At 51.3% G+C, this 12,822-nt stretch overlaps 1 protein-coding gene across 1 annotated transcript in view; it reads right to left on the bottom strand.

Moving 5' to 3' along the window:
- HUNK (hormonally up-regulated Neu-associated kinase) overlaps positions 1 to 10,733 on the bottom strand; it is a 112,949-nt gene extending 102,216 nt beyond the window's left edge. The window contains exon 1 of the mRNA XM_004264511.3: positions 10,408 to 10,733. Coding sequence (XP_004264559.1) covers positions 10,408 to 10,668 — 261 coding nt within the window. The 5' untranslated portion in view covers positions 10,669 to 10,733. The remainder of the gene's footprint in view (positions 1 to 10,407) is intronic.
- Between the last annotated feature and the right edge of the window lie 2,089 nt (positions 10,734 to 12,822).

Raw genomic sequence — 12,822 nt, 5'->3', positions numbered from 1 at the left:
CAAGGTTCTACTGTGCAGCACAGAGAACTATATTCCATATCCTATGAGAAACCATAATGGAAAAGAATATAAAAAAGGAATATATATATATATACATATATATATACAGACACACACACACACACATATATAAAACTGAATCACTTTGCTATACAGCAGAAACTAACACAACATTGTAAGTCAACTATATTTCAAAAAAAAAAAACCACGACAGAGATAACGCAAGGAAAGGGATGAGAACGAATCAAATGGCTCAGAGAACAGGCAAGACAAGCAAGCAGGTTTGCTAAACGTTTCGGCAGCAATTTGGCTAAGAGACTGATAAACTTATAAAAAAATCTTTAGTTAAAGAGACAGAATCCAAAACTCCATATATCTCCATGGGAAACATCCAAAGGAATGTATGTTTGCAAATAGCAACGTCGCCCATCTGCTGCAGTGTTGGTACGTTTTCTCAGGAAAGAGCTGAGGGTCCATTAACAGTCCCATGACACTGCAGGATATCTTTCTGTCTCTGGCTGGTCCCTCTGATACCTAGGTGACTTCCTTAACAAGTCCCTGCAGAAGGCACAGCTGTCCTGGGTCTGGGATTTTTCCCAAAGAGCGCCAGCTGAACAAGCTGTCCAATCTCCTCACTGCTCACACAGGCGCACCCAGGAGCTGCAAGGAAGTGAGAGAGACAGGGCTGTCAAACCGGTCCCGGCCAAGGAATTCCCTGGTGCCCCAGTGGTTAGGACTCCATGCTTTCACTGATGGAGCCCGGATTCGATTCCTGGTCGGGGAACTAAGATCCCGTAAGCTCCGTGGCGCAACAAAAAAAAACAAAACAAAACCATTCCGGCCAACCGTCCTCATGGCCTGGGGAGATCAAAGCATTCTTTGATCCATTCAAAAAATATTGACTAAGCACTGTCTCTGTACCAGATACTATTCTAGCCACCAAGCATAAAGCAGTGATCCTTTCCTCATGGGGCTTACGGTCTAATGGGGAGAAAAATAATAAACATATGAACACAGAAATACATACCATGGGGTCAGGTGATGGTATGAATTGATTGGAGCCCCCCCCCCCCCCCGCAATTCATCTGTTTAAGTCCTTTCTTAGTCTGTTCAGGCTGCTATAACAAATACCATAGGCCAAATAGCTTATAAATAACAGACATTTATTTCTCACAGTTCTGCAGGCTGGGAAGTCCAAGACCAAGGCAGATGTGGCGTCTGGTGAGATCACTCTTCCTGGTTCCTAGACAGCATCTTCTTGCTATAGCCTCACATGGAAGAACAGGCAAAAGAGCTTTCTAAGGTCTCTTTTTTAAGACCAGGAATCCCATTCATAAGGGCTCTGTCCACATGGCCTAATCACCTCCAAAAGGCCCTACCTCCTAATACTGTCACATTGGGGATTAGGTTTTAACCTATGAACTTTGAGGGGACACAAACATTCAGACTAACCCCCAGTACCTCAGAATTTCACCTTATTCGGCAATAATGATCTTGACAGAGGTCATCAAGTGAAGTCATTAGGATGGACCCTAGTACGACTGATGTGCTCATAAAAAGGGGAAATGTGGACACAGAGACAGACACACACAGAGGAAAACAATGTGAAAATACACAGAGAGAAGAAAGCTATCCCCAAACCAAGGAGAGGGACCTAGAGCAGATCCTGCCCTCACAGCCCTCAGGAGGAACCAACCCTGCCAACACCTTGATTTTGGGCTCTGGCCTCCAAAACTGTGTGGCAATAAGTGTCTGCTGTTTAAGCCACCCAGTGTATGGTACTTTATTACAGCAGCTCTAGCAAACTAATACAGGTGGTGAGAAGCACTTTGAGGAAAGACAAAGCAGGGTGAGGCGGCAGAGAGTGACAGGGGACAGGAGCAATAGAGAGGGTCATCAGAGCGAGGCCATGCTGCCCTCCAGGACTCCAAACAGGCCCAGTTCACTCCACCAGTACCACCCGCCGGAATGCTTCGAGCGTGGACAAAATAGCCCCAAAGGGTCCCAGGAATATTTGTACACACGTGCTTACACTTGACTCGGTGCATTTTATGTCCAAGTTAAGAGGCAGCTATTGCTCCTTAAAAGGTTTTCATTTCCCTTGATGCTCCCTCTTTCTCTTTCTTCTCAACCACTCACCATCAACTGTATCTATCACCTTTCCCATGAAGAAATAATGGGACATGATTCAAACATGTCCTAGCAAGAGTCGACGTCTTCCAAAAATCTGTCCACACTCTATCATGCCCTTTCCCTGTGACCCAGGCATGGTGGGGGACAGGAAGGCAGAAATTAGGCATGCCAAGCCAAGGTCACAGTCATAGAATCACCTGCCTAGCCCGAGTGTAACCTGCAACTTCAGCCCAGTTAGCACAGGTGCTAACACGCCAAGGTGATCCAAATCCTGATCCCAACGTACAAACCTCCATTCAGACAGCATTGCTGACACAGATGGGCAACGAAGCAGTGGCTCTTAACATTTTGGGGGTAAATAATTCCTTGTAGAATCTGATGAAGTCATGGATCCTTGCCCCAGAAATCTAATTATACACATACAATTTGTAGGGGTCCATGGAACCGCAAAGCTCCTTATGGCCCCTCACTAGTTAGTAGAATCCAGGGAAATAACCTCTGCAATGGTGAGGATGACCAAGAAACAAAGACAAAGAATAAGCAGGGAGCAAGCAAGGTGGAGGAGGCTTCAAAATATATCACTGGACGAGGACTGATTGCCTTAAAATATAAAAAGTGCCTATAAATCAATAAGAAGAAGACCAAAAACCCAAGGGAAGATGGAGAATGGACATGAACAATTAACAGAAATGAAATCCAAATTGTTTTTGGACATATGAAATATGTTCAATTCACTTACAAATATGATAAACTACACATAAAAAAGATACCATGTTTAATCTACTAGATAGGCAAAGATCAGAAAGTTTGAGAGTACCTTATATCGATAAAGATGTGGAAAGAAACTCACATACCAGGTTGATGGAAGTATAAACTAGGACAACCTCTTTGGCAGGCAATTTGGCAATATTCGTCAACAGTTAAAAGTCATACCCTTGGGAATTCCCCCGTAGTCCAGTGGTTAGGACTCAGAGCTTTCACTGCAGGAGCCCAGGTTCGATCCCTGGTTGGGGAACTAAGATCCCACAAGCTGCACAGTGTGGCCAAAAAAAAAAGAGTCATACCCTTTCGCCTAAGACTAGGAATTTATCCCTCAGATATACCTGAAACATTTACAAGATGACACAGGCACAGATATTTACTGCTGCACTATTGGGGAATAAGAAAAAATTGTATACAACCTAAATGTCCGTTCTTTAATTGTGCTTAATTCCTCAAGTAATGTCCATTGGCATACTTATCAAGGAATGACTAAGTAAACATGGTACCTCCATACGATGAATACTATGCAGTAATTAAAAAGAATAAGGCAATTCTGTAGTAATTTGGGGGAAGGATGTTCAAGATATATTGTTAAGTGAAAACAGCAAGATACTGAACAGCATGTATAGTGTAAAAATGTATTTCCCTGTATCTGTACCTTTACAAATGCATGCATATGGAGTATCAAATGTATGTACACTTGTATGCAGATAGAGTACGTTGGGAAGGATACACAGGAAACTGGAAGTGGGGTTGCCTCTGGGGAGAGGAACCCATCACTGAGGCGCACAGGTAAAGGCAGAATTACCTTTCACTGCATCCCCTCTTGAAACCTTTCCATTTAAGACCACGTGTCTGTATTTCCTATTGCAGACTTTAGCCAAACGAATCTTAAAACACACACACACACACGTGATTAAAAACCAGAAAGAATCCAGTCATTAGAAACTGCATAGCTGTAGGGAAGAGCCGGTTCGCTGGAGGTAGACGTGGTAAGAGGGTGTTAAGAGATGGCTCCCACCCGAGCAATCCTTCCTGTCACCCGAATGTCCCGAATCATGACTCTGTTTGGCAACAATCCAATTTCCCACAGCTCAGGAGTGATGGGGGAGGGACGATCTCTCCCACTGTCTCTGATTAGACACGCTGGTCGACAAGTTGGCCCGACTCTGTGGACATAAAGTCCTCAAGAGAAAACACATAGAATACATGAAAGTACCCCAAAGGTACCCACAAACCCAACAGTGAGCCCTGAGCATCCTACGTGAAAAGAAACGTGAGGCCAGAGTATTCCCAGGATGCTCCCTGTTAGGAAGTAGACTGTGGCTGTTCCCTCATTTCAGGTGGAGAAACATCATAACCAGGTGGGCAAGGTAGGGCGGGAAGCTGCCCACTTTGTTTACGGATCCGGCCTGGACTCAGATCAAGACCCTGGACTCCGGCCTGTCTCTCCCAGTAAGCAGTGGACACCTGGCCGCGCTGCACCACTTCCCTTTCTGGACTAAGAACTTCCTCCCCAGCTGCTGACCTCTGCTGCGAGCTCACCCCGGGAACTACCCTCAGCAAGTGTCCTAAGCCACGCCCCTTCCCAGGGCAGCCCTCACCCAATGACGGGTCCAGGGTCCAAAGTTACAAAGGCTCAGTCCCCTCGCCCCAACCTGGATACCTCAGTAGATATAAGATGCAGAGCCCCAGCTTGGACCTCTCAGCTCCAGAGTGCAGCATGGCATGGGCGGGGGGCTTCAGCTGGGACTGCATCGGGGCCCAACTTCTGCCTCTGCCCCATGCTGCCTTGCCCCTCTCCTCGCCTCTCCTCCCCTCACAGGTGCTGGTCCCGAGTATACACCGTAAGACCACATTCCCCTCCTTCCTTATAAGGAGAGGGAGATTTGGAGACAGAGAAGACACACAGGGGAAAGAAGGGCATATGAAGGCAGAGGCAGAGATTGGGGTGTTGCATCCACAAGCCAAGGGATGCCGGGGATGGTCAGCAAACACCAGAAGCTGCAAAAGGCGTGGAAAGATCCTCCCCTAGAGCTTTCAGAGGTTCTGCCAACACCTTGATTTTGGACCTGTGGCTTCCAGAAGTCTAAGAGAATACATTTCTGTTGTTTTAAGCTGCCCAGTTCGTGGTCATTTGTTAGGGCAGCCCTAGCAATAGAGAAGAGAAGGTCAGAGGAAAAATCTACTCAGGGCATACATCCACGTAGTCAACAAAGGTAAGGACACCAGCGAGTTGGTTCTCACCTGCCCAGGGCTGCTTCTAGCAACTAATGAGAAAATGCATGGAAGACCCTGAACATGCCACAAGGCGCTATACCGCTGAGCTGGCGTTCAGGAGACAGGAGAGGCAATAGCTCTGTCTACCTTTGTAAAATTATCTACCTCCTCGGGTACCATTCAGGTCCCGTGGTTCACGCCTTTCCTGCTGGTCGTCCTACCAGCCAGCACCATTTCATCAGAGAGCACGAAATTCAATTCAGGTCAGCACTTGAAAGTGGCCAGGGCCCAGGCTGAGCAGAGGAAGAGGTTTCACTAGTTTGCTAAAAGTAAGGCTTGGGGATTATCTACGGGTTTCAATTAACCAAGAGAGCAGGTCGCTGGGTTACCATGAATAATCGAGATGGGGCGTACATCCCGAGGTAAACGATACTTGGTGTCCAAACCACCTTCCCACAGGACACCCAGTCTGCTCCTCTCTCTGGGCAGACACGGCTGCCACTCCCCACACCTCCTGGAAAAGTTAACCCCTGGGATGGATGATTGCCACGCGGCACTGGAACAGCCACCAGCGTGCGGACCGCTGTCGTTGAGCCCAGCCTGTGCCGGTGACTCCACACCCGCAGAGAAAATGTCAGGCTGTGTCCTCTTCGTGGGCACTATTCAGCACTGTTGTGCTGACTCAAAGCGCCCTTTGAAGTCCATGGGACCTGCGTATCAATGAACACTGAGAAGTGAGCCCAAAGTGCCAATTTCCATCATTCACAAGGACTTCAAAAAGATGAGGCAGGGCAGGAAGTTCAAAAAGATTGTGCCTGTGAACTGCAGCATGCAATCTCGGAAACTATAGGCACTGCTTTATCACAAGCAACACACTGAGCAGGTGCTTTTCCCCAATGCCTTTCGCTTGCCAAGAAATCCCTGCTGGGGACTAATAGGAATTTCCAGTTCCCTAGGCATTTCTTGAGCCTCAGAGCTATTACCCCTAAATTTCTACCACTTTAAAAAAAAAAAAAATACAGGATTTAGCACCTGTTTGTTTCCGAAATACTTGCTAAAAACAGATCTGCCAAAAGGCCACCTCTAAAATTAGTCATATTTCCTGATCCAAAAAACATAGTAAATTGTATTTTTAGTAACTCCTTCACTCCAGGTATCTGGTGCTGTCATGCTTGAAGCATAATTATTGGCAACTTACTAAGCAGGCAACCCTTATTTTTAGCCCCAAAATAGCTCCAATGAAAGTGATAAACAGGCTTTTTTTTTTTTTAACCAAGGGTTAGAACAAGGTAAACATCTCAACCAATCATTTTCTGTACCTAACTTTGTCTCTCAGAGAGACTTAATCACACAAAAAAGTAACTGTGGCCTCAACTATTTTTCCCTTTTTGCAGTTTTGCCTACCTGTGGAACCTGCTCTATACTTGAGAAACCCCTGTGCTCTTCTCTCTAAGCCTCTGCAACTATATTCTTTCATCTTTAAAATGAATAACCTATCAAGTACCAGAGACTGTGCATTTCATAGGTATTGGGGACCGATACCGAGGCCGCAAGCACACCTCTTCCTGCACATTTCAAAGTTATCACTTAATACTCCTGCACAGCAACTTTGCTCTTTGTCTCAAAGCCACTGAGAATCCTTTTTTTCAAAGTCTGATTTTGTGATCATTTTTCCTTGTCTAATCATCAACTTAGTCAAAGACAGACTGAGAACGTGCGGGTTAAGAGTTTCACATGATCGAGTGAATGATTTATTTTCAAAGCCGCGTTAACGGAGGATGGCAGCAACTCAAAGCTACAGGAGGACAAAATTAGGTCTTGCCCAAAGCCATCTTTTCTTTTCCAGTGGTAAAAGGGCACTAGATTCAAATGACTTTCAAACAACTTCGGAGAGAGGCTGGCCAAAAAAAAAAAAAAAAATACTGTCCCGCACGCAGTGGTGGGAAAAGGAGCCTCTTGATAAGATAGGATTGAAGCCTGAATGAAAGTCAGGAAAAAGCGGCTCCGTTTGTCAGACGGACTCAGACGGTGATTCTCAGCGAGCCATGTAGGATGGCACCCAAAGCTTTTTGGAAACGAGCGTCAAGTCACAACACACACACACACACACACACACACACACACACACACACACACACACACACACACCCTAAGCCAGCAACACTCTGGCTGTTGGCATAAATCACCCAACACAACGTGCACAGTTTGAGACTGCAACTGCAGGCGTGGGGGTACCTCCCCTTCTTCCCTTTCTCCATCCCCCTTTGCAGATTTTTCATGAACTGATTCCTCAGGACGGGCTGCCCTGGATCCTTCCACTCAGGGGATGGCGTGGGGGGGATACATCTATTTCTTAGGACAGCCTTCATGACTTAATTCCCCTCCCGCGGTGGTCTGTGTCCTTTCCAAAAAAAAGGAATAGAGAAAAGTCGAGTGCTTTCTCCAGAAAGTATGCACCTCTGCAAAGGGGGAATTATTGAAGGGAGAGGCCCTTCTGGAACACTCACATCACCCACTCTGGGGACACTTCGTCTCCTCCCTTCCTCTGGGTCCTGTCACCTCGAGGTCTCCCCTTGTTTGGCTCACAGCAGTAACCCCTCTCTGGGTGAAAACCCTCTTAATAGGTCACCTTGTAAAGAGACCTGGAGGCTGCAAATAGTGTGAGGTTGACTTCACCTTTGTTTTGGCCTTAGTAAGACATTATCCAGCACATGAGTGGGGCTGGGGACTCATGAACTCAGCAATACTTCCCAGGCAGAATCATGTATACACACACACACACACACACACACACACACACACACACACACACACACACACAAACATTTTAATCTCTACGATCTGCCAAAAACCAAATCTTTTAGTTAAGCATTAAGGTGTTGGATCTGGGAGATAAAAAGCTATGAATGACACCCATTGTTTCTTTCAAGCTGGCCATTAAGTGAACTAAAACCCAGATTTCTCACGACGCCTGCATTCCCTGAGCACTGATTCTCAGGGCTGAAGTAGGGCACATCGGAAAAATCTCTCAACCTCCTTCTCCACTCTAAGAACCACACTCCTTAACTAGATCCAATCAATTAGTCCAGCACAATAATTTTACGTCCAATTAATTGTTCCTCCCCTTGTGGAGAGGAAGTGAGATGCATCATTTAAGAAAGACAAGATGAGATAAACGGGCGTTAGCACCTAAGGGTGAGGGGGAATCCTCACTGGACCCCATCCGGGCAGGAATTCCCCACTTACCGAAGGCTGTGAGCCTTCGGGCCCAGCACAGAGCTCCAGAGCCCAAGCATCGGGCTAGGGACTGAGCTCTGAGTGCATCCGCGGGCAGTGCAGCCAAAACGAACAGCCTGATGTTAAGAAGCAAAACTGCAGCGGAGAGGAGCCGGACCCACAGCACGGACCGGAAAGGGGAAGGCAGCCCGAAGCAGCTGAGCCGCAGGGCAGGGGAAGCGAGCGTGTCTCTAACGTTGCCCATTCTGCTGTCAGCATAACGCCCCGTCTCTTTTTGCTAAGTTTCAAGAGGAAACACACACAACTAGACTGAATCCTATACATTTCGAATCAAAATAAAGTTCTACCCCCGTGTGCCGGGCACAGAGAATTGAGCGCACTGTAGTTAGCTAGCTGGGGCCTCGGGCATCCCCGTGCCATGACGGGATGTGTAAGTTCCCAGCCCACTGCGAACCCAGGAGTAAACGGTGCCACGCTCCCTTTGGACTAGAATGAGGTTTGGAGTTTTTTGGTTTTGTTTTTGTTTTTCTTCTTCTTCTCCTTTGAAGAGTTACTCAATTCAGTGAGTTCATCCTGAACACTCCCATTTTGCATGGAAATTCAAGCAAGAGGCACTTTTAGAACTGCTCACTCTAACCCCACTTACCCAAAACAAAGGGCACCCCACCCAGAGCGGCTGTAGGAAAAGGACAAGTGACAAGGGTGATGGAGACCTGCACTCAAATGCAAGGGGCTCCAGGACACACTGGGGAACCGAGGAGGGAGATTACAGACAGGTGAGGCTTGGGACTGGCGGGCAGGGCAGCTCGCCCAGTAATCAGAGGTCACACGGCAGTGCACTCCCAGGAACTTCCAGGCCGGACAGAGGATCCCAGGGCAGAGGGTGGAAGGGCAGGTAGGAAGCCTGGAGCTTCCCACTCCCACCCACACTGCTGATGCCTCCCTGGTGAATGGGCCACAAAAAGGGGCTACTACCCTACCTGTGCTGAGCAAGCCCCAGCCTGGGGGGAGCCTTGAGTCTCAGAGGATCATGAGCTTGGGGCAACCCCAGCCTGAAGTACTTCCAAGCTTAGGGTAAGTCCCAGGCTGGGGCAGCCTCCCGGCTGGAGCCTCACCTCAGAAGTAAGTCATCATATTATGGGTTTCTTCTCACAGATCTAAGTTACAACTTCGGTCTAGCTGAGGCTTGCCTGGCAAGGGTTCACACACTGCTAACGTCTCACAAGGCTGGAGGGGGTACCCTTGCAGGTGTCTGGGGTTCCTCCTTTGCTTTCCCCTCTTCTAGGAAGATAAGAAGGCGTCTCCCAACCTCTGAAATCTGGGGAGAGCGGTGTGTAGTTCTGTATCTGCCAGAGCAGGATCCTTACTGCAGCTCCCACCCCAGCGGCTGGAGTGAGGAGGGAAGGAGGGGGTGATATGGGGATGCAGGGGTGGGAAGGGTGGGTGGAGGGAGGGGCGGCGCGTGAAAACCCTCCTGTGAGCACGCAAAACTTCCCCTAGCTGCCGCAGCCCACAAGCGGGTACGTCCCTGGGCTCTCGTCCTTCTCCCACCTCCTACCCAGAGCCCAGGGTGCGGATCAGACTCTAAGTTCCCCCAAGGGCTGGCTAATCGGCTCTCCCACCCTCAGCGTAAGGGCCCACGCACTCCATTCCTGGCTCCAGCCTCTCCACTGATCTGCCGCCCCTACCGGCCCGGAGATCAGAGTCCCCCAGACCCCAGCCCACCCCACCCCCGCGCTGGTGTCCGCCAGGCGGCGCCCTTCGAGGAGCAAAAAAAGGCTGCGGGAGGCTTCGCGGGGAAACCAGTCGCCCCCCAGGGAAAGTGACCCCAGATCGCCCCTCGGGAAAGGCCGGTATCCCGGCTGCGAGGGTCTGCGCGCGCGTCTGGCTCGACCCCACTTTCAACCCGAGAGGAAAAGCCGACGGAGCGGGAGGCGCCCGTCCGGGGCTCCGCAGCCAGACTCGCAGCGCAGGGCTCTCCGCAGGGTCCCCGCCGTCCCTGCCTCCCCGATCCCCCAACCCGAAGGCCAGGGGCCGGCGCCCCGGGCGGCTCACCTTCTCTCCGGTCAGCACGTGCAGCCCCTCGCGCACCTTGGCGAAGGAGCCCTCGCCCAGCTTCCTGCTGCCTATGAGGTAGTTGCCCACGCGCTTGTGGTGCTGGAAGTCGCGGAGCCGCTCGCGGGGCACGCCGCTCACCCAGGCCGGCAGGAAACTTCCCTCGCAGGCCGCCGCCGGCCTGGCCGCGTCCTCGGCGCCGCCGCCGCCCCCGGGCGCCGCCGGCTCGCCCAGGAGCCCGTCCCCCGCCGCCGCCGGCATCACGCTTGCCCGCTGCCCGCGCCGCTCCGGCTCTGCTCCCACGGGCGCGGCTCCTCCTCCTAGTCCGGCCCACGCGACTCCCCCGGCTCCTCCCGCCGCCACCCCGGGCCCGGCCCCGCCCGGCCCGCGGCTCCCGCGCCCCGGGCCGCCGCCGAGCGCCGCGCGCAGACAATAGCGGTCGCCCAGGCCACAGGGTACCGGGGACCCGCCCACAAGAAGTTCTTCTTCGGAGGGTCGCCCGGGCCCCTTTCGGGACCCCGAGACCCTGCCCGGGGTCCAGTCCGGGCGGCTAGTGACAGTCGCCCCGCTCGGGTGCGCGGGGAACAAGCCGGCTGCGGAGGGGCGGGCGGGGGGGGGGGGCGCGGTCCGGTGCCCGGTCCCGGAGCCGGGGTGCCTGGTCCCGGAGCCCGGGCGCCTCGGCAGCCTCCGCCCTAGCCGCCGCGGGCTGGCCCGCACGGGCTCGTGTCCGGCTCGCTGGCTCCTAGCTGCGGCCGCCCGAGAGCAGCGCGCGGCGGGCTGCAGGCGCCCTCTGGAAGGCAGCAGAAGAAAGCCCCATTCAGTTTGAATTTGCAGAAATTTAATCCGGGCGCGGGCGGCGGGAACAGATGCGAGCTCCACTCTGCAGCCTGTACACTTTCAAATCCCTCGTAGCCCCTCCTTCCCCGCGCGCAACAGCCAAACTCGACCCTCGCCGGAGAGGGGAGGGCCCTGGGAGGGGAGCAGCGGAGTGGGCGGCGGAGCCACCTGAGCGCCGGACAGGGGGACCTCGCGCTGCCTCGGAGACGCGCGCTCCCGGGCCGCCCAAGTCGGGCCGCCTCCGGCTGCGCCTCTCGCCTAGATTCGGGGCTCGGGCTTTCTGGACCTTTCGGCGAAGAAATCCCCCACTACCAGCCGCACCCACCCCGGGCAGGAGGAAGGGAGGGAGGCTCTCTCGAACCCGGTGGACTGTGGGTTAGGTGCCCGGTGTGCAGCCCCGGGCGTGGCACATAGTAGGACCCTCTGGACCCTGGATGGGTGGATAGATGGATGGGTGGAAGGATGGAGAGGTGGCGGGGCGTCTGCCCGGGCTCACACCAGACGGGAACGCTGTGTTGGAGGAGGAGCAGCCGCAACAATACTAATAGCAGCAGCAACGTAGGAACCAGGGCATTTGCTGCCTCTGCTCGTACGTTTACACCTTCTCTGCTTTCCATTGAAATGATGCCGGTGATTGCAGGATGCGATGGACCAGCGCTCCCTGCTCCTGGAGGCTTTTGTTCTGTGCGCGCCCTGACTCTGCTCATCCCTCGTAAACAAGTGCAGCTGCCCTGACCACTCTGATCTTCTCCAGGATCCCCAGCGTCTTCTCAAACCAAAAATGAGGAATCTCGTGGCAGGGAGGGGGGAGGAAGGGGGAGGCATTTACAAAATGCTACCTGTTGAGCAGCCAGATAAAAGGCACCAGCGTTTCAAGCATACTTAACCCCTGACATTACAGCATCAGAGTTCAAAGGCAGGATTCGGTCCTCAAGTTCCTTTCACTACTGACTCCGCTGTAAACAATTATGGTATGATCCACGTCAGTGCTCTGAGATAGGGGCGGGGCGGGAAGAGGAGGTGGTGCACAGCAGTCGTTAATCCAGTGTCTTGGGGGCTTTCTGACCCATGTGAAAAGTGACCCAGAGGAACGCCTGTTTTAAGTAGATCTAATTTTAAATATGCTATGATCGACTACTCACGTGTTATGACTGGGGTTGTTTTCCATCAGTCTCCTCATTGTTCCCTCTTCTCAATATTAAAAATACACTTTCAAATGTTTTTCTTGCTGTGCTTAAGGGACTTCATTACTCCCACCCCACCCCCATAATTTCCACAAGGCCAATCAAATCGCTATAATGTCTCCGATTCAATGATCAAATTTTAGGACAGTAACCTGGCGGAAGAAGGAGGCTATATGACCAGCACTGAGTGAATGTTCAACAACGATCTGATGGACGAGGAATATGGAGCTCACTTTGGGATCAAAACCATTCTGCATCTTCTTTCTGAAAAGGTTTTAGAGTTTCCCCAGTTAGTAGCCTATGTGTTAATAGAGTATGAATTTCTTTAAATTTTAGGATAATTCGCTCTGTATGAAAATTTAGAAATTACTTTATTATAGAATAAGGCAAATGT

Source organism: Orcinus orca, chromosome 5 (assembly GCF_937001465.1).
Source record: "Orcinus orca chromosome 5, mOrcOrc1.1, whole genome shotgun sequence".
Classification (NCBI taxonomy): Eukaryota; Metazoa; Chordata; class Mammalia; order Artiodactyla; family Delphinidae; genus Orcinus; species Orcinus orca.
This window is presented reverse-complemented; position numbering and strand designations above follow the sequence as displayed.